At 40.8% G+C, this 27,292-nt stretch overlaps 1 protein-coding gene across 1 annotated transcript; it reads right to left on the bottom strand.

The window, feature by feature from the left end:
• Positions 1-848: 848 nt before the first annotated feature.
• On the bottom strand, positions 849-16,085 carry gapdhs (glyceraldehyde-3-phosphate dehydrogenase, spermatogenic). The gene is made up of 11 exons (XM_035163857.2): positions 15,986-16,085; positions 5,249-5,308; positions 4,853-4,949; positions 3,801-3,907; positions 2,740-2,830; positions 2,522-2,640; positions 2,285-2,366; positions 2,003-2,154; positions 1,723-1,885; positions 1,449-1,546; positions 849-1,335 (listed from the first exon to the last, which is right to left on the bottom strand). The coding sequence occupies exons 2-11, from the start codon at positions 5,275-5,277 to the stop codon at positions 1,266-1,268; spliced, it is 1,008 nt and encodes a 335-aa protein (XP_035019748.1). The 5' UTR covers positions 5,278-5,308; positions 15,986-16,085; the 3' UTR covers positions 849-1,265.
• Between the last annotated feature and the right edge of the window lie 11,207 nt (positions 16,086-27,292).

Below are 27,292 nucleotides of genomic sequence, written 5' to 3'. Positions count from 1 at the left end.
TTGAGTGAAAGTTTAAATTTGTTCTTGGATGTGCACAGTCTTGTAATGTTCTTAGTTAAAGTGAACCACCGTCATGTACAGGAGGTGTAACAGGACACGTGGTGTCACAAAGGTTTGGTTGTAAAGAAGAATGATAGGTGTCTCCTTCAATTTAATATTTCTGTCCTCACTTCCTCTGTCCTTGGCCAATGTTCTTATCCATAAAGTTTTAATGCACATTTTATAGTCTATAAATTGCTATGATGCCTCCAACCTCTATCTGGACAATATGACATAAATATTTATGCTAGAAAACATAAGTGCATTTGCTTCTAATCCCCTCGTGTTAAGTGCCCCCTAGAGGTTAAAGTCATAAAGCTTTACATTTCTTGTGTCTTTAATTAATGAGCCATTAATATTTTTTTTTAAATGTTAAATGTTAAAATTAGGCCTGGGCAATATGGCCAAAAACTGTATAAGTAAACATTTTTATATTAGTTGATATTGATAACTATCACAATACATGTCACATTATTATTTCTCTTAAGTTTAAAGACAGGTTTTTGCTCCTGAGTGAATGCTGTGGTTTTAAACTCTTCTTTATGAGAAGGAAAATGACACTTGATAAACAGCAAAACGTTTTACGTATCTGTGGTAGATCAATTATCCGTTATACCACCTCTCTGTGCTTATACAATTCATTGGCATTATATCAATATCTTCATATTGCGAGTGATGAAAATCATATTGCAGTAATTATTGATATTGTTTTATTGCCCAGCCTTATGTTGAATCAATTTTTTCTTCAGTGTGTCAGTTCAGAGGCTCCATAGACAACAGTGAACAGATAACATAGAAACTTGGACAGCTTGAGGTTTTCAAGTTTTATTTCTTTGTCTCATTACTCTTTAGTGGAGTTACAGTAGCTCTACCTTTCAGCTTCCTCCTTCCACTGGTGATTTAGCCTTTAAAACACACCAACAGGGTGATGGATACAGTAGTTACCATAGTAATGAGCCATAACGACACATCTAATGTGGCAGAGGGAGGTGGAGAGGGGGGCACACAGACACAAATACTGTCACTGACCAATCGTCTTGTTATTAAAGGAAAAACAAACCAAACATTTAAACACACTGTTGCTGCTGCCTACGTATGCTGTAGTAGAGCTAAAGGCTGTGATGAAAGGACTTGGCTATGGGTGGGGCTTGTGTGTAAAAGAGAAGAGGGCACGGAGGATGGTTGGGGTGGTCCCTTTCCTGACTTCCTTTCTCAAGAGGAAGTGTCTACTCCTTGGAGTGCATGTACAACAGCAGGTCAGCGACACGGTGGCTGTAGCCAAACTCGTTGTCATACCTGGAGGGAGGGAAAACAAGACAGAACAATAGAACGATTAAAGAATTGCTATTAAAAGATTAGTTTTGAAAAGACAAAAGTTTTTCACATGTGGGGACAGACTGAAAACTCACCAGGAAATGAGCTTGACAAAGTTGTCGTTGAGGGCAATGCCAGCGCCAGCATCAAAGATGGAGGAGTGGGTGTCACCGATGAAGTCAGAGGAAACCACCTTGCAAAACACAAAAATCAGTTACAAGTCAGATATTGTGTAACCAGGCAATACATTACTAAATCCAAAAGGAAACAGAAGTCGTGTTGTATAATATATCTATATATTTTTTTAAATAAAATAAATTAAGTTAATTTTGATTTTAGTCCAGTGTATGTGAATTGATTCTGTCTTACCTGGTCCTCGGTGTAACCCAGCACTCCCTTCATGGGCCCATGTGCGGCCTTCTTGACAGCCTCCTTAATCTCAGAGTAAGATGCGGACTTGGACAGACGGCATGTCAGGTCGACCACTGACACATCAGCCACTGGCACCCTGAACGCCATGCCTGTCAGCTTACTAGAGAGAGAGAAAGAGACAAAATGATGAGATGAATGTTTTTGGTCTTTCTCAGCTTCATGGCCACAAATAATAAAAGGTGATTATAGGACTGATAACAAATGTACTTGTCCTTACCCGTTGAGCTCAGGGATGACTTTGCCCACTGCCTTGGCGGCACCAGTGGAGGCTGGAATGATGTTCTGGTGGGCACCGCGGCCGTCACGCCATGCCTTAGCACTGGGACCATCCACTGTCTTCTGAGTGGCTGTGTATGCATGGACTGTAGTCTACAGAGGACAGTGTCATATTAGATACATTAAACAATCATTTTCCATACTATCTTTAGCATACATGCAAGCATAAATATACAGCACCGCCTACAGTATGAACCACAAACACAGATTAAATATGACTTACCATAAGAGCCTCCTCGATGCCAAAGCTATCATGGATGACTTTGGCCAGGGGGGCCAGGCAGTTGGTGGTGCAGGAGGCATTACTATAAATAGAATGATACAACTGGTCATATTTACACAATAAAAAATTGATGTGCTTCACCTAAACCTTGAGTTCTGGTGAAGTTGTGGAACATATTTGTATGCATTTCTATTATAAATGTAGTGACATGCATGTCCGCCACCACAGGTATCTTACCTGACGATGGTCATGGAGGAGGGGTCATATTTGTCCTCATTAACTCCCATGACAAACATTGGAGCATCAGGTGAGGGGGCGGACACAACCACACGCTTGGCTCCACCCTGGAGGTGAGACTGTGATTGGCCAGAACAGAGACAGAGAGAGAGAGGTTAGAAACAGGACTGTCTGGGTCAATTTGTCTTATGTACATGTGTTTGTGTGTATGTACATACAGAGGCCTTCTCCACACTGAGGAAGACTCCGGTGGACTCCACAACATACTTGGCTCCAGCACTGCCCCAGGGGATCTCTGCTGGCTTCATACTGGAGTCACAGAAAGAGAAGTGTCACTTAAAGATTAAATGATTATGGTACAGTTATGTTAAACCTGGGGGACAAATAAAGTGACAACAAAATTCCAAAATTACCACCCTGCAGTTGTATATCCCACCAGCCAGTGAAGTTTCAGTCTATATACACATCAGACTCATACGAGGTCACTGTGACTTTTGACCACTGAAATCTTCTCAGTTAATCTTTGAGTGAAAAATGGTCAAGAAATTCCCTGAAGGCAGACTTGAGATATCATGTTCAAGAGGCCACTGTGACCTTGACCTTTGAACACAAAAAGTGAATGTTTTTTAAATTCCTTCCACTGTTGTTGAGTTATCGCGTTCACAATAAAAGGGACGGACTGACAGACAAATAGTTGACCAATGTACATACGGACAAACCCGAAAACGTTATGCCTCCGCCTGGAGGCATAACAGCACCAGTGCGTACTGCACAAGTTAGATTCAGTGAGAGGTGGGGGTGGGAGCTAATCTTGTTAGATAAGTACATCCTGCACATTCTAAATTAGTGTTCAGAGCCTCTTTGGATGATTTCGTGTTTGCAATGAACAAGAATGGAAAATATCACAATAGAGGAGCTGTGAAACTGAATGGAATGCCTCTTGTATAAGCTTCCTTTTTGTTGGTACGGCCGTTTGCAGACATGAGGCACAATTAGTCAATGGACTAAAAAAACAGCCGGGTGGAGGGGGGGCGACAGGAGTGAGGCCTGAGGCAGCAGACAGCCTTGTTCCATTGCCAGGAATTCACTCAGGATATTAAAGACAAAATGGCATCAGCTAGATCACCTTGAAACTGGAAAATCAATTCCCAATTCAACATGAACTTTTAGATGGCTGCCTCCATTACAGACCTCTCTGCTAAAATTAAAATGCTACTGTTGTGGATCTGATCTGTGCAGCAACATCCACTCAAACCCAATCATCATCTTCATCACTTACGATTGGAAGACAGAGATGGCGTTGCCATCGACGATGAGCTTGCCATCCTCGTGGGAGACCTCACCCTTGTGACGGCCATGGGTGGAGTCATACTTGAACATGTAGACCTAGGAGGGGAGAGGAAAACAATGGGGTTGTTAGTGCAAGGCTATAAAGAGGTAAAGGGGTTTCTGTTTGTTTTATCACAAAAATGTATACTTATTATGGCACTATATTATTAATACATAGTCTTAATACAGCCCTACATATTAATTTAGAATAGAAAGCTGTATTTTCATTGTACAGGATACAATGAAAGTAGCAGTGCTTCTCAAGTTTAAAAACAACATCAACCACCTCACACATTCATTCATCAGAAGTCACAAAATACAAATTAAATAATTTCCAGACATAATGATTATGTCCACATTGCATTTGAGTAAATGATCAAATAAATGTAATGATATTGCACTGCTCGTTATTGATGGTTAAGTGTTCTTATAGCCCAGGGAATGAAGCTGTTTTCAGTCTGGTGATGCGAGCCTTGACAGACCTGTAGCGCCTGCCAGAGGGCAAACAGGTCAAACATGTGGTGCGCTAGATGGGAGGAGTCCCTCAGTATGTTGTTTGCTGCACACAACAGCGTCAGTTGCTGTACTTCCTCCCTGTAGGCCAACTTGTCTCCTCCAGAGATAAGACCGACCAGGTTGGGGTTGTCCGCAAATTTGATGATGTGTTGGTGGGGTGGGTGGCAGTGCAGTCATAGGTGTAAAGTGCATATAGTAGAGGGCTCAGCACACACCCTTGGTGAGAGCCGGTGCTGAGTGTGAGGGAGGAGCAGGGGTTGGAGCTACTGGAAGTTTTTGGTTCTAAGTTATACTAAAGAATTACAACCAAAGTACAGAGAAATCAAATAGAGAGGAAAACTCACATTTATAATAGCTATTGAAAAAATGTCCCCAGACGTGTAACTGTGGTTCAGTTTATCCGTTTTTTTCCATTTCCTATTTTGTAAAGCAGCCTCTTCCAACAATATACACTGTAGACTTAGATGAGCATGAGCGTTTTCTCACCATGTACTGCAAGTCAATGAAGGGATCATTGATGGCCACAACCTTAATGCCCTTCTGAAGACAAGCCCTCAGGACCAGACGGCCGATACGACCGAATCTGCAGTGAGGAGAAAGACAGAGTGAGAATTGTGGTAAAATGGTAGGGAACTTCCCCAGGATGTCAAACCAACCCTTTGACCTCACATGGATCTAATGACAGCCTTAAACAGTACTGCACTGATCCATTCTATCACATCAGAAACTGTTAACTTGTAATTTAATCAAATGCTTTTTTCCCCCCTATATATACTAACCATTAGTAATAATTCAGAAAATGGTGAACGCCCCTTGTCCCCAATGTCCTATGTTAACCATCGTAAAATCAGTGTGAAGCGCCTGTGTGTGTTTCCAACTCACCCATTGATTCCAACACAAAGGTCTGACATGGTTGCTGCTGTTTTGGGGTTGTGAAGTTATCTGAGAGAAAAAACACAAAACAATGACATTAGAAACACAACTACAACATGTAAATGTAGGATATCTAATCTCACTTTGTAATGTCCTCTAGCTGGCCACACACTCAGTCAGATGCATCTGGTGTCAACACTGGAAGTCGCTGAAGCTTAATGACGTGCCAGCAAATGTCACAGACTTTAAACATCAGACTGTAAGCCTGGCAGCAAAGACACAGGCATACACTCTGACAGCAGCCAACTGTTGTCCTGACAGCAGGAGGTGGCTTTAATCAGGTTAATCAAGTTGTTGGCAATATGAAGGTGTCTTTGTATGCATTATATTGGTGTAATGTGACTAATCTGAAGCTTCTGCTTCTCCAAAACCTCAACAAGTCTATCTGTGGGATGATCTGAGCATTTTTAGACTTAGTATCATGGATAAAACAGCTACTGATTTCAAGGTATAACATGGTAAAATTTCAGGCGCTTAGTTGTACCATTTAAAGTTTAATTACCATAATGATTTGGTTTATACTGTCCTGCATCAACCAAAGTAAGCCTGTCTGCAAGTTGCAGGGGCAGTGAGCAACGTGCATTTGTTGTTTGTTGTAAAAATGTGACAGAGGGAGTGGCAGGCAGGAGGGGAGCTGCTGGTGCTCTGGCCATAGTTAGCAAATGCTAATAATGAGTTGTCAACCTGCTCTCCACCGCTCTGATAAACAATACAAATATTATCATCATTGTTATTAATAATAAATAAGTTATTTAAACTTGGTGAAATTACTTGAGTTTGTGTATTAGTACTTTTCTCATCAAAGATGAGTAAAAATACCGTGATAACTGCAATATTTTTGGTCAATATAAATGTGGTACAACATTTTCACGCCATTTCATTCTTAACTCTATTTAGTTTATCATTTTCTTTTGTCGTGTCAACTGTAATGTCTGAATAACATAAGACAGACTGGTAGCAGAGGCCTCACAGCACAGCCAGTCTGACGCATTAGCACAAAAGAGAGAAAACAACACCAAGGTGTTAAGTGAGCTTAGTAACTAGTAACTAGTAATATAAGTCAGACACTATGGTTGAAAGTAGATTAATAAATGAAAAAGGTTGCAAGGGTTTTTAAACTTAATTTAGGGAAAAGTACAGAGCGACAAAAGGCCATGTTTTACGTGCACCTGATGGAAAGGTAGGGAGGTGTATCATCATGCAGGGACATGTTTAGAAAACAGTGGCATAAGCGGTGAGGAGAGAAGTGCGTTGTAGGTATGTAACGACAACAAACAGAGACTTGTCTGCTGACTGAACAAAGAGGAAGCTTGGGCTGGACTCAACTATGTGACCTCCTTTCTCCTCTGCTTTCCTCTCCTTTTCATAATGTAGTCTCCACACCTCTGTCCTCTCCTCCCACTTTTCCTGCCCCTTTCTTTTCTACCATTTCCTTCCACCTCCTTTTTCTTCTCATAAACTCCACCTCTTCCTCTCCTCTTGTGTCCCTGGTCTGTCTATCATGACAGGGATACAAACTTTTTGACATCATTTTCAGCCTCTCAAATTTATCCCAAGTCACATTGTGACAAGTGATTTTTTTTCCACTTAAGGTTTTGTGTGCAGATAAGGTCACTAACATGCTCATTTAAGATTAAAAGTCAATCCTGTCATCAAAATGTGTCATTGTAAACGCTCACTAGCTGAGGTGCTTCTACAAATCTGAATTCATTTATGAACTCATTTAGGGTTCCGGAAAACAGGGTGTGTGGGGGGGTGACCGAAACCAGACAGATAAACTCCTGTGACCCATCATTGGGTCAATACTCCAGAATACAACAGACAGATTGAAGGCCAGTTAAAAGTTGTTTTAATGAGGTATCATTAACATGTAAATGCAGTGGTTATTTACTAATACAGGTGAACAGAAAAGGTAAGTCAGTAGTATTTACCAGTTAGCCTGACCAGTAGTGTGGTGTGTGTATGTGTGACAGGCACAGGTAGCGTAAATAAGGGCAACGTGGATTGTCCTTGAAACTGGTTAGCCATCATTTAAGACTACTGTAATCTCTTAATCTATGTGTCTCTGTGGGGAGCATGTAGGACAGGCTGTCAATCTGGTGAAATGCATTGTGGGAGCACTTTAAATAAACATAACGGGACAACCAGATTAGGACAAATCATCTCCCTCGATTCTCCCACACACTCAAATATGAATGGAGGTAAATAACTTGTGTTTATCATAACTAACCTAAATTAATTAACTTGTCCAGTCTGGAGTTAAAACAGTATTTGTTTCAGGTCAAAATCAATTTATTGATCCGTCTGCCACAGTTTCAACTGATCTCTTAACGCATCATGTCTAGTGTCGTTATTATCTTTGTGTGCTTCTTTGTGGTACCTTTCATCAAGGGCAGAGCTGCTGCAAGCATAATACAAGGTCACCAATGGAGAGAGAGAAGGACAAAGAGCAGTATGACCATGCTCTCACATTTCTGTCTTTCTGCTCCTTTGTACTCTGTTCCAACTGTTAGCTATTGTGCATTCACCAAACTCTGCACAGTGACCCCCTGTGGCCTCTGCACCTTTTCACAGTTGGTCTCACTCTTGCTTTTCTCCATCTGTATTTAAATGTCTCCATTTTCTCAGCATAGAGGAGTTGCCCCTGGTTTTCCAACACAAAATGGCTGCACTGCTGACAAACAATACAGCTTTTTTTGAACAGTGAGCTTCACCAAGGAAAAAAGAAAAATGGGGCTTGGCTGAGATCACAGGAGCCACATAATAGGTAGATCTGGTGACTAGCAACGGGGCTCAGCTGTTTAAGTTAAAACTATAAAAATGTGTACGATGGGTATGTTTAAAAAAAACTGATATAGGCAAGCACTAAATACTTTACCAAAGGGCAGGTGCATGTGTAAGTGTTTGTGTGTTAGTGTGTCTACAGTTACTTGACAACCCCCCCTAAATGTCCGTTACTGTTGCCAAGCAGCAGTGCGGTGGTTTGGCAAATCAATGGGAGAAGAGGGAGGGGTGACAATGGGAAACCAGTGCTCTGGAAGAAATCCATTTCCAGCACTTGGATGGACTTGAACTCTTGAGTTGAGGTGAAAGAAAATCCTGGTTTATTGTAGGAAGTCAAAGGTTCATCATTAGTTTCTGCTTTAACTTAACTTCCCTTTTAAATCTTTTTTTTGGACACATATTCTCACGCTGATAAGTAGGTGGCGCTATGACAATGAGTTAATATTGACATATAGAGCTGTTCAGGCCTGGACTCCGATCATGTGACAGAATTTAGGGGCCGGTTGGACAATGCACATTGGTGTTAAAAATAACTTCCTGTTTCATGGTGAATCAGTAGGTGGCTTGATGATCCCGCGTTAATATTGACATATGGAGCTGTTCAGGCTGGGACTCTGATCATAGGTTTTAATTCAATGCACAGTGCAGATAAATAAACTTCCTGTTTCATGTTGAATCAGTAGGTGGCACTATGACCCCGAGTCAACATTGACATATGGAGCTGTTCAGGCCGGGACTCTGATCATAGGTGAGAGTTTTGGTGCTGACTGGACAATGCGAATTGGAGTAAAAAAAAAGTCCTTTTCACAAGCGAAAAGCAATACTTGCACCGTCGGTGTAGAGTCCCTAATAAGCGATATCAGACACAATTTAATTGCTTAACACAGATCTTAAGTTAATTTCACAAAAATGATATACATTTGTTCCTTTATTGCTTCATTACATTCTCTGAGTATGCATACCTTGTATATTAACTATATTTATTTCCCTGAAAAGCCCTACTTCCCTTTTAAATTGCACAACCTCTTTTTAAATTGTTAGACTTTTCCTGGCTTGTGTTTTAATGTAATATTGGTTTTTTTTTGTGCATTATCTACAACCATGGACTTTGTTGCTCTACACGTGTACAACTGTGCTTTACTACTCCTCAAAAGACTCATAGTCGTCACGAGCCTCAAGCAGTTGTCTGACTGATTGTACCAATGGTGTGGTGCGTTTTCTCTTACATTGAGTAGCAGGTTGTCTCTCCGCCACCAAGGGAAAATCGCTCTGTATTGAGAGCACAGTTGGCCTTAAGGTCCAGGAGATTCAATGAGATTGTTTCCTGGGGGCTCTTTTTTCCTTTATTCTTAAAATGACCATTAAATGGACGATGTCATATAGTGATTTATTACAGTTATTTAATGACTGCGGACGGGGTTTGTACTGTTTTTACAGTAATAAGCTGTAAGCTGCAAGTCAATAGATGAGGAGAAGTACTTCAAAGTGTAAGACGTGCAAAAAACAAGACATTTCATGTTGCCACCAGGGGGCTCTGTGATTTAAGTCATGATTTCTGTGTAGATGTCATCCAGCCGAGACTTTTGTCATACATGTCCAATTTGGAGTAGATTGGACCATGCATGTCCGAGATACAACAACCTCGTGTTTTGATGGCGACTCATCAAAATTTGATGCAAAGTTTTAATCGCCATGTTGTTTAGATGACCCTCACTGATTTTGAAGTTGATCTGATCAAAGCTTTAGGAGGAGTTTGTTAAAATACACAACGTGTAAAACTGCCAAAATCCAAAATGGCCGACTTCCTGTTGCGTTAATAGTATTGGTGCCTGGGACTTTTATTTCCATCCGGTCATGATACACTACAAATTTCTTGAAGATCGGTTAAACCAGATGGAATTGCTGCGTTTTAAGGGACGCTGTTGAGCCATTTTGCCACGCCCATTTCGATTTACTCCAGCATACGTACATTTGTCAGGCTTGACACGCCCGCGAAATTTGGTGAGTTTTCGTGCATGTTCAAACCGTCAAAAATGCGATTAATTGTCCTAAATAATCAAACGAAAAGCACCGTCGGTGCTCGGGCCCTAAATATGTGAAATGTTACTTTTAGAGAATAACCGCATTATTCATACACATGACTTAAGTTATATCCCCATTGTAGCAGAGGGAAACTATCCATTGTTTCTGTGTGAAGTAAACTATTCAATGATATATTACAATAGGAAAGTCGACTCCCTAGCCAGCAGCTCCCCCCACTTTTCAACCACACAGTCCTGCCCCTTTGACTGAGGACCAATCAGCCCCGATCTGGCATCAGCGCACCCTCTATGATGAGGGCTCACAGAGGAGGTATTGTGCAGAGCAGAGCAAAGAAGTTACACGTTGTTAACTGCAGCTGGCAATCTGCTGACACTCTCATTAAAAAATGAGAAGAAGAGGCAGACAGACGGCCAGACATATGTACACCAGTAAAGCACCATGCACTACCCATCGCAGATTTACTTTCAGTACTTTAGCATGGAAGAGCTGGCTGTAAGAGTCAGGTACTGAAAGCCCATTTGATGATAAATCAACTGAACAGGAGCTTTCTAAAATTAAAACTTGACTCGAACCCAGTAATTCACAGAGAATTTAATTTTGTCAATGTAAATTATCTTCAATGGCATCGCCTTCATGTGACATGGCTTGTGTGCACCACTGGCACTGGGGTAAGAACAACAAGATTCAGATTTCTGCAGTGCAGCCTCCTCCCTGCAAGGGGCTGGTCAGCGGGTGAGACTGATTGTTCAAAGAGGAAACACTTAGGAGCCGATATTAGGGGGAACATTTTTTGGATGATATGTTTTAAAACAAATTTCAGCAAAGATTCCTACGATTTTTTAAATCAAACCCTTATGACGATGTAATTGAGGTTTGATATTTTACAGATGAACTATAAACTACTGTAAATAACTATAGATAAAAAGAAAACACAACAAAATATTTAAACTTGAATTAAGAAAACAGATTTTTTAAACTTCAAATAGGAATGCACATCTTTTTTCTGTATTCTATAAAATAAAAGGTTTCATATTAGCAAAGCTAAATGCTGATACCTTTATGTTTGTGAAAGGCTCATATCAGCTGATATTATTGGCCAATCAAAATATCGGTCAGGTTCTACTTAGGATTAGACTAAAGCTTTCGAGTACTGATTGGTCAGTGAAAAGGGAATGAATAATCTTCACTTCTAACAAATTTTTCCTCTCTTCTTACATCTATAATTCTGTTCCTACATCCGTTTAGCCTAACACTACTTCTTTCATTCAATGTTCTCTTCTTTACCTCCTATTTCTCTCAGTGCTTTGTCTCTTCCTTGCTTTTTGAGTATTATCCCTCCCCAAGCCTTTTACCCACTAATCATTAAAATTCATGCCCCTATTTGTCTGTCCTCCGTGCTCTTTGTCTCATGGCTCCCCCTCATTTACTGCCACCCTACCCTCCCTCTGAGCTGCGACCCATTTTCCTCACACAAACGCAGTTTCACCAGCAGGGGTGCAGGACAGGGTCATCACGGTTATGTGTATGCATGTGTACTGCAGGGAGAAAGATTACTTTATTACCAGTCAACCAGGAAATGACAAAGACAACAGGCTACATCTAGAACATGGGACAAAATCTACTGAATGAGGGAAAGAGTAAAGGAGATGAGGACCAGCACCTCCTCTGATGTCAATCACCAACACTTGACCAAACAAACACAAGAGGTGAAGATAGACTACTGTACATCTTTACAACAGTATTACAGACAGACAAAACCATTCACGTAATCCATGATGGTGATGTGAGTTGTGACTGGCCTGCTTTCTGTTTGTTGTATACTGAACGGCTGAAGTTTAATAGTCATTCTTTGGTCTTACTTTTCCTGCCCACTTTACCACTCCCCCTGCCTTCCTCCTTCTACCGCCCTTCTTCTCTTAGTGGCTCTACAAAGCTTCCTCTTGCTGTCACACCCTCTTTCTCTCCAGTGTTTTTCCACTGCAGTGAGTTGATTGGCTAGAAGCCAGGCAGACTATCCAATTAGGTTACGTTTTCTCTTCTTGCCTGCCACTTAGAGAATCAAATAAATCAAACACGTAACAGATACTTATACATACAATCTTTTATGCAAACTCAAATGCAGGTGGGCAAAACTTTCTGTTTTCAGCAACTTACGAAACCTTGGTTCTGCTCATGATCATCCCTTCCGTCTTCCCCCCCCTCAGCAAAGTACCTGCTTCCTTTCTTTTTATAGTCTTGTCACTGAGGCAATGTCACTTTGCTGCCGTGACCTAGTCAGTTAAATGTCGGACACCATCACATCACCAGTGCACACACACAAGACCACAGGCTGCGTCTTACCCAGCAGGCATGGCCTCCTGCTGACAGGGACAGACAGATAAGCGCTCCATGACATTCAGGCACTTGGTTTAGAGACAGGCTGGTGTTATTCCTGCATTTCTGCCAGTCGCACCCCCGCCGGTGCCAGGGTACCAGCTGCAGGGTCTTCGGCAAAATGTATAGAGTTAAGAGGTGATTGCTTTATGTATTCCTACTATCAAATACACAAACGCATACCTGGGTTTATGAAATTAATAAGGTGAAGCCTGCTATTGTGGTGTAACCAAGTCATGTTCAGGCACGCAAACATGCCTGCACACACACACACACACACAGCCTTAACTACTACTTCTATTAATTATATACACACACACACACACTACTATTAACTGTTGAAAACATGTCTTCACCTTAAAATGTATTGATAAACATTATATGGGGACTTGCTTTTGTCCAGTTAAAGAAGACACATTCCCATAACGTGACTGTTTAAGCACATTCAGGTCCCCACAACATACCTGGTATACACATTACACACAGACACACATCATGAATTAGTAAAGAGTGTGCTTATCAAACTGCAGGGGTCTCAGTAGGAGACATGTGACCACTCTGCAGAGGTAATGCTGGAACACACGGCTGTGTGAGCTTGTGTCAGCAGGTAGATGACAGATATCCTTCCTGAGGCCATGGTCTTGTTTATCACCTCCTCTCCTCTATCAAGCCACAGTACACCTTCATGCTTTGTGTGCTACCCGCTCTCATTTCATGCTAGATTTGCACACATTAGAATTTTTAAATAAGTGCTTTGTACAAAATTAGCAATGCAAAACTGCGTTGTTGCACAAGTAGGGGACTATTATAGCCCAGTTATGTCCCTTCCATTTGTAATTTTTCCCTTAAAATTGCAACAGTTAGTTGGCACAGACTTGAGTGCTGAGTCACTCCTCTCTTACACACATCCTGGACATAGATTGGCTGGTTGAGTCAGCAGCAGAGAAAGATCGAGAGGGACACTCATCGTAACCATAGTCTAGTAAAAATCCAACGACCTTTAGAGGAAAACGTGTGTCAATCTAGAAAATGAACAACTTATAACAACCTCATGGGATGAATGTCTCAAATATTTATGTAGCTAACCCAAAACTGTCTTTGAAATTTGTGATTAACCACTAACTGCTGTTAACTAACCTGTTTTTTTTTTTTGAGTCCAGGCAACCTGCTCTGTACACCAGAGTAACCAAGTTCTCTTTATTAACATGGCTGTAGTCCATGTTACGGAGAAATAACACATCCTGTGTATTGTTGGTGTGACCCAGCTAATGTCATCACCTAATAGTTTTCTCCTTGCACAGCATAGTGGCAACATGTTGGCCACACACAGACGCTGACATTTACATTTCAGACATTTAGCTGACACCTCACCTAGAGCAGCAACAAGAGCAGACACTGACACAACAAGATAACTTCTGTGCATGACGTGGAAATAATGTCCCCGCTGTGTCTAAGATAAAATAATGATGCACAGAACATTCACATATCAGTCATCCCGATGCATCAGTCTACCACAGGAAATCAAGTAAATGAATTCTCATTTATCACAGTCACAGTAAATTTTAATATGTAGAATTTATAGATCTTAATATATTAACAATGACTAGACTGGCTGTTGGAAAAGTAAAGCCTATTGAACTTAGTTTGATACATAACTATTATCTGCTGATGCATGGCATGTGGCTGCTATGTTTCTTTAATTCCAGGCATTTTAACTATAGTCCTCAGAGGCCTGTTATTAATAACCCTCAGCTATCCAGAGGCTGAGGAATGAGAAGTAACCCCCCCCCCTTCTCCAAGTCCAGTATGAACGACTCGTTTCTGGTCAATAAACTGCAGTATGAGAATAAGGATCAGGGGCATCACTGCAGCAGCTCTGGGCCTCTGCTGTGACCTTCCTCAGCTGGAGTGATGACCTTCAACACTGAGAGGAGGCCAGACATGGCTGCATCCTACATGAAATCAATAACTTAATGCGAATCCTGGTTGCTCCAATACATTTTACAATAGTGTGTGTTTTTGCCATTATAAATACTTTGGAATATCAAATGAGATTATGAGAGACAATAGCGTTGTATATATTTGTACCAGAGGACCAGGTGAGTCCATATCGACTATGCTTTTTTTTTTTAAAAACCTTATCTTTTCCCTGCTGAACACGTTTGCCCTTTCAGTTTTCTAATGAAGCCTTGTTGCCTGTGCATAAAGTATGTCTGGTTTGATGGCTGCATAAATCATGGTGTAGTTTAGTTTTAAGGAACCAGGCCTAGTCTTTGCAAACCGCATCAACAGGTCTGGTGAGTCTGGAGTCGAACTGCGGCAGAATCCTGCGCCTCTACGCGCTCTCTGTGCCCTTCACTTGCATCACGGGAATTAGAGTTTCCACCTCCTCTCCTCCATCTTTTCCACATCCGACACGGTCAAGGTTATTCATCCGTCATTTCTCCTTCCTCACATCACGGTGACATCTGCTCACCGTCTTCATTACCAGAGCTCAATTCATCCCTTAAGTCTAATGGCGCAGCCACGACAGACTTCATCACGAGGACGAGAGGAGGCACGTAGCTTCACCTCAATTCACGAAGCGGTTCCGCCCTGTGTAGCAGCTTTATTACGGCTCAGTGCAGCGCTGCGGCGGCTGTAGTACAATCAGCTTGTACTGTCAAACTCATCTTTATCACAACTTCTTCCTACGTAGTCCGCTCATGAGTTTTCTGTCGCGGTACAAGCGGTAATATATATATTTTGGTGCTGTGTTACATAACATGGAGACTAATCCACTTCCGCAAAGATGCAGCAATGGGAGATTCCACTATCACGTTATCCGCGCAGGAGGGCGATCGAGCTTCAAATGAATGAATGATATGTTAAGAATGAACCATACTTAGAACACGCAGATTTCCTTTAAACTGTGGCACGATCCATTACCTGTTTAATACTGGAGTGACTTTGCTGCTCTGGCGGATGGAGCTGAAATCTAAATGATGCAACTAACCGTGTCAGTCAGAGAGCACATTACACAAGAGGCAGCCCGTCTGCACACTGCGAGGCCATGACTGCATCCCCTCCCATCCTCGCCTCTCTCTTCCTGTGCACGTACACACAGCATGTATCTTCATAATGCTAACGTAGCTTCTCTTCCTCTTTAAAACGGATACGTGGCCCATCAACGCAGAGATGGCGGTCAAATTCACCACACAGACGACATGAGGGCCGCAGGCTTTCACACGTCGCTCGGAGCTTTTAGTAGTGTCACCCTCAGGAATACACTGCGGCATTTCTTGCGGTAAAAATGAAGAATTGTAATTTAGCATTAACATTAGGTAACAAAGCTGGTGATGGCGCAGACGGAGACGCTAACATTTGAAAGTGACGTGCAGATTTAATAGTGTGAAACAACAGAAATGGCCTGAGTCTGGATAATTGAAGCAGATGAAGGTGAGCTACACACTGAAGGTCTCTGCAGCAGCAGCTGCAGCAGCTTACCTCTCTGATGAGCCTGGAGTCTGTGTGCGCACCGCCCAGCTCTCTCTTCCGCTTTTATACGGGACACGTGCCGCCGGGAGCCCGGTCGCCCTGGCGACGTGACGTCATGTCATCCTTTGCAGTGAGGATCCATTCGGAACGAGGGTCTGGTCACGGCCCCTCGGAGGCTGGGCCGCGGAGAGAGGGAGGGTGGAGGGGCGGACTCGTTAGAACAGCTTGTTCCTAACACACACCTCAGGGCTGTCTGTGGTGAAATACACTTTTATTTACCGGAGAGAAACACACACACACACGGTAAGAGACTGATCCAACGTGGAAACGAGGAATGACGAAGCAGCAGACTTCCCACCATGCACCCGGCTCGACACGTGGATATGATGAAACATAGCTCGATAGATGCGTGAAAAATACGATCTAGAAACAAAATAGGCTTTTTTGACCAAATTATTTTCCAGTGTTATTAAGCACGATGCTAAAACGTTATGGAAGATATATATGGACATAAATAAAGACAGCAAAGACAAGAAATCATAAACACAGTTATATACAAACAAGAGGATTCAACTATGCATTCATGAATTATAGAAGGATTATTATACACAGGCATTAAGAACTGATCCTCCATGTCTTATAATAAAGTTGTTTAAAAAAAGACATGCTCGACAGTGAAAGGACAGCTATAGATCACATTCATGTATGTGATAGGATGACTACTCTCTGCATGTTAGACTATGTTCTGTGAACACACATTTTGTATAGCCAGTGCTCCATTATGCAGTGATCTATGAACGACTGCAGGCTGGCTCGCCTATGGATGGAGTGTGTGTGTGTGTGTGTGTGTGTGTGTGTGTGTGTATGTGTGTGGGTGTGTACATGTATGTATGGATGCAGCACCATTACGTAAGAAGTCATACATCTAACAAGTCAAGTTTCCATGGAGACAGGATGTTCTGCTGCTAAATTTGGATATTTGCATGTACGTGTATACAGAAAAATAAATAAATCTACGTTTTAGAATGTTGAATCTATTATTTTCTGTTGCATCCCCCTCCCCCTCTCCTCCTCTCTCCTCATGTCACAGCACGTGTCTCACTGAGAATGAGTGTACGTGACGGAGGATGCGTACAGTAGTGTAACATGGGAAATCCCTGTGGTGCAGTGCAGGTGCACATGGGAGAAAATGGCCTAAAAGGCATTCTGCCAGAAAAGCTTTTGCCTGTGGTCAGTGTTGGGAAATAGTTTTTTTTTCTATTTAAAACGAGATCATTCTGTAAACCAAACTGTAACTGAAAAGTGAAGCCAGAAAGCAGAGCTCCCTGAAGGCAAACCTCTCCCAACGGCGCTGTAAATAGGAAGGCAGTCTCATTGACCAACAATTGCACACATCTTCCTTTCTAATGTTTCGTCATCTCTGGTGTTTGATTCCTGCATCACAAGCCAACATTATGTTGTACATTTGACCACAGTGGTCTAGCTCCCATTTTTTGGGGGGAACCTGTTTTTATTCATTGAACAGGTACAAAAACATATAATGAATACTTTTGTTTATATTTTCTGTTACATACAGAAATAGGGCTTTTCTGATTCAGGGGGGTGTCCAAAATTGTGTTGTTGGGGAGTGGAATTAGATAGTTGTTGCAAATGGGACTGAGATTAGACAATCATTGCAGTGCTAAGCCTGAATTGGGACCAGGTTTGAGAAGTGCACACTACAATTGGGTTGCATGTAAATTGGGTTGGGCGAATAAGCAGTTTAAATGAGAGTAGGGCTACAAGTGAAGTAAAAGGGAATGATTTGGCCTCAAGCTCACACCAACTTATTGTTGGCTCCTGAATCCAAAGAACCATTTTGTGTATATTTGCTGCCCAGGAATAATTTCTGAAGTCAGGACATACCAATCCACCTACATGCCTGTGTAAAAACTAGCCCTTGATCCTAGGGGAAAGAGGAAATCAGCTTGTTGATTATTTGAAAAAAGGATTTGGTTAAACATAATTTACCCTCCCAGCAATGGATATCTATTCCACCTTTCCATGTCAAGTTTAAGTTTGACAACCAAGGGCGGGAAATTGTTTTTGTAGAGGTCTGACAGTTATCGGCGGATGTTCACACCTAAATATTTAAAGTTATTTCTAGACATCTTAAAGGGGAAATATGTATCAGGAATTTGAATGGCCAGATTGTTTACCGGAAACATTCGCTCTTCATGTGCATATAGTGAAAGTGTGTGTTTGGAGCCATGTCTGAGTATTCTCTGATTGAAACCAGTGTACAATGGATAAGGGTTCAATTGCCACAGCAAATAACAATGGGCTCAGAGGGAAATCCTGTCGAGTTCCTCTCCCGAGAGTGAAATATTGTGATTTTCTACTTTGGGGGAAGAATATAAAAATGTTATCCAGGATATGAATTTGGGTCAAAAATTTTACATTTTCAGGACTTCATAATGATACACCCACTTCACTCTGTCAAACGCCTTTTCAGCATCCAAGCAGAAAGTTTCAGGGGTAAACAGCAGGACTCCTTCTTCAAACATAAAAAAAAACAACAGAAAAAAACATAAAATGCCCTCATACTGCTCCTGCCGTGTCATTGAAGTGTCTGTAAACCCCGATATTCAAATTCGACTTGAAACGGCATCATTTACACCATGTTTTTGCCTAAATGTCCACTACCAGAAGTAGCAATGCTACCGGAACTAGCGATGCTACTGCACTCCCCGCGCATGCCCTTGGACAAGAACTTGCAGTGTGTGCAGTGTGTGCAGTGTGTGCAGTGTGTGCAGTGTGTGCGTGCTAACGTGAACGTGGCTCCAGAGGAGGATATCAGAGGACATTTAGGCTGAAAAGGAGGCCTTTAAGGAGGCTATATCATTAGAAAAGGAGTGTTGGTTTTTCATAAATCTGGTTTGGTCTGGTGAAATAATATTCGGTGGAGCTGATTCAAGCCGTAGGGCTAATGTATTGGCAAACATTTTGTGGTCCACATTTAGAAGTGAGATGGGATGGTACCAGCTGCAATCAGAGGCTTCTTTACCCATTTTCAAACTATAACTGCTTTAGTCTTTTTGTTTTGTTTTGTTTTCAGAAATCTAGATATAAATACTCTTTTCTACATTAATGATTCTTTACATATAGACCCAGAACTGTCTATGAGACCATCAGGCAACAGCATCTATGCAGAAAACCTTAGAAAACTACTATTGGAAAACATGATCTCAGGTCATTTTTAATTCATTCAATTTGTTTAAAGGGGACATCGTATGCCCATTTTACCACAAGTTGATATGGTTCCTTGGGGTCTTAATGAAATGTCTGTAACATACTTTGGTCAAAATACCACAAGGATCATATAAAACAGCACCCTTTTTACCCTGTATAAAACAGCCCTCCACAGAGTGACCTGTTTTGAGTGCCTGTTCCTTTAAATGCTAATGAGCCAGCTCCCCTCCCCATGATTTTAAACGATATAAATTACATATTTTATATGATATAAATTATCAAATATGCATCCCATACTTTGTATTCCCTTCTGTTGTCCTGGAGTTTTAATTCCCAATCACATAATTAAATGTCCCCCTCTGCCCATCCACTACAAGCACACAAGCAGACAGACAGAGAGAGAAAGGGCGGGGGAGGCCATGTAGGGGGACTCAGTGGGAGTTCATTCTCATTCCAGTCACTCAAGCATGACATTTCTGACTTAGAGGAACCATAACAAAACGCGCGAGTGGTTTTTTTCCAGAGTTTTTGGGTTGGTAGACATGCCAGATACCCACATTAATGTGTAGAAGCACTAACAAAGTGGAATTTTCATAATATGTCCCCTTTAAAATGTACCAATACCCAATATTGGGTGTTATTTTCATGCACTTATTTAGTAAAGTATGGAGTAATTTAAAGTGGGCTATTTAATTTTTCTTTTATTGTTTTGTAATTCTGAACATATTTGAATTGTTGCAACACCATATGGCCCACCGAGGCCCAGAAGTGAAACTCTAGCGCCCTCTCAAGGACAAACCACCCTCTTACACTCCAGGATTAGTGCGCCATCTTTAATTCAGATGTTCAACCAGGATAAATAAGAAATCTGTTTTTTCAAGGCATTTCAAAGGGAGGACGTTTAAATGTGCCTAATTACACTCTCTGACACCTCTCTTACATCATTGCATCACAGTTTGGACAACGAGTAAATGCAGCATGAGGAAGGGGAAACACTTTATTTATCTGTTACAAGTTTCATAAAGAGTTCAGATTTACAAAGACTGCAAGATGTTGCATAGGCAGCAGCATGTTGAGCCAGTCATAATGTTCTGAGCCTGCTGTAATACTGTAAAGGACTCAGATGCAGCAGTGCATTGGAGAGTGGAAGAGCAGTAGTTCAGGAAGAGTTGGTGAACGTTGTGTAAATTATAGACTGGATGTTCTTGTTAGTGTTTGGAGGTGCATACTGACGAGGATATGGCTCATCACTTTGTGAATCCAAGTGAACTATGCATCCATATCACTTATCTGCTTGGCAGGGCTGGACTCTGGAGCCAATCCCAGCTGACACTGAGTGAGCGGCAGGTTCACCCTGGACAGGTAGTCAGGGCATCACAGGGCCGACATACAGAGACAAACAAACACCTACAGTCAATTTAGAGTCTCTGACCAACCCAACCCTACACTGCATGTCTTTGGACTGCCGGAGGAAATACTTCGGCAAAACCAAGTGAAGCAGCTTCATGGTAAACTACAGATCAAAATAATTGCACACATGTCCCTTTCTAATGTTTCGTCATCTCTGGTGTTTGATTCCTGCATCACAAGCCAACATTATGTTATACATTTCACCACAGTGGTGAAAGTTTTTATTACAGGTACAAAAACATACAATGAGTACTTTTGTTTATATTTTCTGTTACATACCTGTTTGCCTAGTTCATCTTCCCAGTCTTTTTGGATATTGTCGAGAAAGGTCACTGTGAAATGTGAGATTTAAGTGTAAAATTTGGAAATAGGGCTTTTCTGATCAGGGGGGTGTCCAAAATTGTGTTGCTGGGGAGTGGAAAGAGATAGATTACATAAAATACTGGTCAGATATATTTTTCTTTAACATTTTCCTTTTCGGACTCATTTTAAATTGGAAACAAACATCATTACTGGCACTGTGAGGGTAAGTTACTTACACTATCCTTGTAATTTATTCTTTGTACACTAGGAGGCAGTCTTGACTTTATAGTAGTACACATGCATGCGGTCGTTTAAACTGAGGGTCAGTGTTATTGTCCATTCACTTTGAGTTGAATCTAATTTACAGTAATGACTGTCTGTGCCATCGGAGAGCAAATCTTAGAGTAAATACAGATTTTAAAAAATCTGTTTCTGATGAAAGTGAAGGAAATCAAGATTTTCAGGTTTTCCAACACTGTTACCTACTAAATGTTCTTCATATATGAATTTAAGCAAACCATAGAATATTCATAATATTTCATGTAGCAGTAACAGATACAGTATATTTAGCATGTCTTGTGGGCAATATGAGGGTTATTAAATGCTCACAAGGAATTTGACCATTCCATGACAAGAACAAGATTTAAAAACAATCACAGGTTGTGAAAAATATTTATGTAATGTGTTTTTCATAGAGTATAAACTACAGACAATAATATTACACTCATTTTATAGTGTATGTTATTTTAAAAGAAATTTAACCCATCATGGATGTAAGCAAACTGCTGTGGGTGATCCTCGCAACTCTGCTCCTTACATTTTACATGAGGTCTGCCAGCTAAATTATGATAAGTGTTGCCGAGAGCTCTGCATCGTGTTCAGGTAAACAAAAAAATACTTTCTTCCTCGCAAAATATAGACTATACACACACAATACAGAACAAAACAATAGTTACCAGGAAAAAGGTAAACAGGAAGCATCACGGTCTGCACTTAAACCTCAGTAATTTGTTCAAAAGTCAACAAATACATTTGCACATATGATGTGGTTTATTTATTGCTAACATATGCTCACAGATTAAGAGAAACCTTGATGATATTTGTAGAACATAGATCACAGTGTGGTAGAGCCTCGTTTTCCATTATAAAGTCCTTTTTTCTTAGGTATTTTTCATTATTTCTTTCCTCTGCACGCCATCGATCATGTCCTAAAAACGGAAAGCACCTGTGAAGCAGAACAAGGTATTTATTGATATTTAAACTTCCTTATATAAACTGTTAGCTGAGACGGGCCACTAGCCAAATGACAAATCTTTCATATACACCTCCTACCGCAACTTAACAGGAAATTTAGGTCTGAGCAGAGGTGTGTGGGCGTGTGTGTGGGTGTGCGGATGTGAACATATGAGAATTCAGGCCTTTTTTTCATACACAACACTGAAAAAACAAAGCATTTGTCATCATAATTCAGACTTTTCAAATAATTTCCACATGTTCCAGTTATGTCAGGGTTTTAATAGCCAGAGCATTATGGCTAATTTTCACGTTTACGTTACTGCACACACATATGATTACATCTCATATAGTTTTTCTTCACATTCTCAACCCACTGCAAGTGATTTAAGACAAACCTAATGCTGTGAGCTGGAGCAGTTCAACACACTGAGCCCATGGTACCATTAAAACAACCTCCTGACCCCCTCAGGCAGAGTGCTGGCCCTCTCTGATAATATTTTCATAGGCTGTGAATTATAAGTGTTTAAAGGGGCACTAATCGCAGAGTTACACTCACGCCAAGAGCTGCTTAGCATCAGTAAACCACAACGTCTGAATAGGGCCTGGAGAGCCAGGTTTTAGCCAAAGTTAAAACATTCATTATAACAATTATTTTTTATGGCATATCTGACTTGTAAGTATGAATTCTGTGGAAAATAAAAGGAAAGATGGGGATGAAACACAGCAAAAAGCCATCTTTAGTCTGATTTAAACCTCTGACACAACTTATACGTAGCGTGTGCCTGCAGGCTGCTGCATTTCCAGAATTTTCCAAACTTTCTAGCTGAGCCCAGAAATGGTGAAATGCAACCGCAGCCAAAAGGTGAGGAGACCGCTCGAAGGTAAAAGGTTCTTGGCTTGAACAAAGTGTGTGACTCTCATCACTGAACAGAGACAAGAGCATCTGAAGAGAGTGTTTTACCTGCGAGCAGCTGCATGGTGGTTAACAGGATGAGACTGGGATTGAAGCTTCTATCTGTATGAATGTGAGGAACAAAAAAAGAGTATGAGAAAGGTTTGACTCAGGTTGAATTATGAGACACATTTAATATTGGCCTCAGTGATATAGGAACTTCGAATGCCACATCAGAGGTATATTACTGCAACTTTAGCTCCAACAAATGTCCAAGTTCCTTTGGAAAATCTGTTTTTTAAAGCTCATTCTCATTGTAAAGGGAATTAGTTACAAAACATTGAAATTAAAATCTCTCACTGTGAATTTTAAAACATGCTGAAGCATATGGAAGCACTTTTAACTTTTACGTGCAGTATTATTATGCACAAGTCTCTCTGGAAAACAATGACTTGATCTTCATGACTATTCCTCTTTTCTTAGTGATGTGAGCATGGTTGTAAAAAAACAACAACAACAACTGAGCAGATTATTATGAAACTTGGTGGAAGGTTGTGGTTGAGGTCAGAGAGGAACCCATCAAATTTTTATGTGGATTTGGATCGGGGGCGAATCATGGAATTTTTTTATTTCACTTACGTCATGACATCGGGGGGTTTTCAACATTTTGAGTTTTCCCTTTGAATAATCGAAAAAACTGAGTGTCATTCTAGCTTTTAAATTGGTTTCGCTAAATGTAGAACATGCATAAAATTTGCCTTCTTAAGTGGACACATTTACTTCGCTTGTCAAAAGTGACGCGCCTTCATCCCCATCTTCCTTCCTACCAACCTGTCTATGTACTGTATGCAGTATATCTCTTCCACTTCCTCTCCAGCCTCTCCCACTCCGCCATGTTTTCTTTGGCCGTGGCATGGAGGGGCTGGAAGTGTCACCTCATCACAGCAGAGTTTTGTTTCCCTTGGAGGCGGCAGTAGGATGTCTGTTAATCTGATCTGAAATTCTCAACCTGGATTTGGCAGCTTCTTGCAAACACCGCTGGCTCTACGCAGGCCTTCTACAGCGTTGTCTTTCTGTGAAACCGACTGCCTGTAATAACTCTACAATCAGTCCTGTGTGGGACTCTGCCAACCTTAACCTTTCCTTACCTTGGCTGCTTTGTGTTGTGGAAGCAAACCAAGATATTGTGAAACACAATTGTTCTCAGATTCCACTGAGCTGCCACAGAGATGGATTTAATAAAATATGTTTTAAAATAAAAACACTTGAGTGAGGAATCCACCAGTCATATACAGAGCAGTCGGCAAACAATGTTTATTCTGAACAGGAACTTAATTGTAGCTGCTAAGGACCTGACAGCAGCAGATTATAGGAAATCACAATCCACTCTCCACTGTCAAAACACTGTTTGAATGTTTGAGACAAAACTACTGTTCATTCAAATTATTTACAAAACAATACTTCTTAGAGAACTGAGCTGAAACACTACACCTACTTGTGCTGGCCATGTGTTTTACTTGTTCTGATTACAGTCAGAATTTGTTATGTAAGAACTACATCCTCCAAGAGACTTAAGAGACAGTGATTTCAATTGAGGTGAGCAGAGTTGAATTAAACCGATGTTTGCTCAAATCGAAAGGGGACTCCGTCAAAGTTGGCTTGTAGATCTTAGTTATAGACAAAATCGGCGGAGAACTCTCATACCTGAATGACAGTGAAATAAAATGTGAAAAAATGGAGCAGAAGACCACACAAACCTCGACAACAGCGGTGTGACACATAATTTAAGTTCTGTTTTTCTTTTCTGTCTTTATCTCACTTTCATGTAGCTCTTCTTTCTTGTTTTGTCTGTTTGTTTGTTTGTTTGTTTATCAAGAAGATTCAAGATTCTTTATTGTGATTTGCACAGTAATAACAGGCGTTGCACTGTACAATGAAATTCTAACTTTCCTAGTAAAGTTGAGATTGAACACAAAATATTAAGGTTAAGCATAAATGCAGTCTAGCTCAAATCAAAATATATTCAAATATATATAAAAATATAAAAACTGAATTTCTGTGCACATATATACAGATTCATATGTGTACACATGTATTTTCTGCAAAGATCTATAGCAGCAGCAGAATCCTTGCTGAACATTATTGCAACAGGTTATAAAGTGCATTGTGCATTGTTGAGTGGGTGATAATGTTTGATCGGTAATGAAATGTGTTTGTGCCAGGAGGACTAGGCAAAGATGTCAGCCACCATGGGCGCCATATTGACACAGTTCTTCTGTTAGTTAGCAGGATTACATGAAAACAATCGGGCGATTAACCACGTAAAGTTGGTAGAAGGATGGGAACATTTTAGTGTGGATCAGAATCCTGGGATTAAAATTTTCTTTCAAAACTAATATTGCAAGACATGACATTTAAAAAAATATTCTACTTGCATTTCTCAGAGAATAACGCATGGATTTTGATGAACAAAAATCAGGCATGTTTGGGGGACTGATATTTATGAGCCTGTGCAATTTGGTGCAGATCCAAAGAAAAATCCAGATGTTGTCCATTTAAATGTGATTTCACAAGGGGACTGTTGGGTCTTGGCAGAGGTATGCCTTCTAGTTATCTGAACTTTTCTGACTTTCAATGCATTTCATTTCTCTACGTATGTCAGTGCATTTCCTCAGGCCTCATTTTGTCTCTGTACAGTGATTTTCAGACCACTTTGAGTCAGGTGAGATCAGCAACAGTTTACTTTTTTGTAGATAACAAGGTTTTGCTGTGACAAGAAAAACAGTTGCAGTGTGCTCACATGGACGGAATGTGTGTGGCGTGTAGTGTATGTTTTGTTTGTGCATGTACAACATCTAACTAGTTTTCCAGTTGGGGAGTTGATGTGCACACACGAGGTTTATGTATTGTGTTACTTTGTGTGTGTGTATGTAGGTATGTTCGACCACTTGCCGCGGTTTGAATCCAGCACAAGAGCAAAAGTTCATTCGTATAGTGGTTTGGGTGAATATCAAGGTTAAGGTTTGACGAACGGGCCGAGTCAATGGAGGGCCCTCGCTAAAGAGAGTGGAACGTGATGAGCGTGTGTGTGAGTGCGTCTGCGAGTAAGTTGCGGTATGGCAAGGCTAAGACGACATTCTTGCGAGTACAACGTGTCTCCTCTCTCTTGCTCACCTTCTGTCAGAAGCATCAGGTGGGTCTCGGGAGAGATGAGGAAACGTTCTTGGAGGAGCAGAGAGCGAGGTAGAGAGAGGCGCAGAGAGGGAATCAGCAAAAGAAAGAGAAAGATGAGCAAGCTCTTACCAGAATAGATAATGACTCTGTTTCTGTGTAACAGCTAATTTAAACTGACCAGTTGCTGCCGATCCAAACACAGTGGAATCAGTTCAGCTGACATGCTTTTTTGTCATAATAGTGCTACAACCAAAACTAACATATTACTAACAAGTCCGAGTAGGTAAAAATCAACAACAAAAACACATGTGTTCTGAGTTTCTGAACAGCTGTTAAATTTGACAGTCACAATCTGTCACAACAGTGATTTCAATGTCACTGCTTTTACTACAGGGACCAATGCAATAACTGAATCTAAGTCATTTATATGTTCTTATTGTTCCATTAATGATCTGTTTTGTCATAATGATTGTAAACTGACCATAGACGATGGACGAGGCTTCTCCACTTCCTCCTCTCACTATCCAGACATTAAGCTAAAGCATGCTGGATACGAACACAGCCATCTTGCGCATTTGGAGGCAGAATCTGTGCAGTAGCGATCTGGGTCACGAGGTCCCATCTCAGACAGGCTCAGTCTCAGCCAATCAATCATGACGTTACACCCCGTTTTTATAGCATCAAATATCTAATTTAAACCAAACTTATTGAATATACATAAAAAAAAATCCTTGTGTATTTTCTTTTATTGTTAACATACACCTGTAACATACAACATGTTGTATATAGAATAGCAACCATGTCTGCAGAGTTGGGAATGAAGTCAAATGTATTCCTGTGTTAAACCACTGAAGGAAGTTAGGTTTGTTCTAAGGATGAATCCTAAAGAAAGCACTTTGAAGAACCCAACGTCTTTCAGGGGAATTTTAATAGATTGATTTGAAAGTTATAACGAAATGATTTATAGAAGCGTATATGAAAAATTGTAAATTCTTATTACATTTTACCGACTAAAATTCAGGATTTCAGAGTAAGAGCTGTATATATAATTATAATAATAAGTACCACAA

The sequence above is a fragment of the Hippoglossus stenolepis genome, chromosome 8, assembly GCF_022539355.2.
Source record: "Hippoglossus stenolepis isolate QCI-W04-F060 chromosome 8, HSTE1.2, whole genome shotgun sequence".
In the NCBI taxonomy this organism is placed as follows: Eukaryota; Metazoa; Chordata; class Actinopteri; order Pleuronectiformes; family Pleuronectidae; genus Hippoglossus; species Hippoglossus stenolepis.
The sequence above is the reverse complement of the archived record's forward strand: the minus strand, read 5'-3'. Positions and strand labels throughout refer to the sequence as shown.

Coding starts and splice junctions, on each gene's coding strand:
- gapdhs (XM_035163857.2), bottom strand. CDS start 5,277: ATGTCAGACCTTTGTGTTGGAATCAATGG. Junction 3,908..4,852: donor TCATTGACTTGCAGTACATG/GTGAGAAAACGC, acceptor CTCCCCTCCTAG/GTCTACATGTTCAAGTATGA. Junction 2,367..2,521: donor TCCTCCATGACCATCGTCAG/GTAAGATACCTG, acceptor TTCTATTTATAG/TAATGCCTCCTGCACCACCA.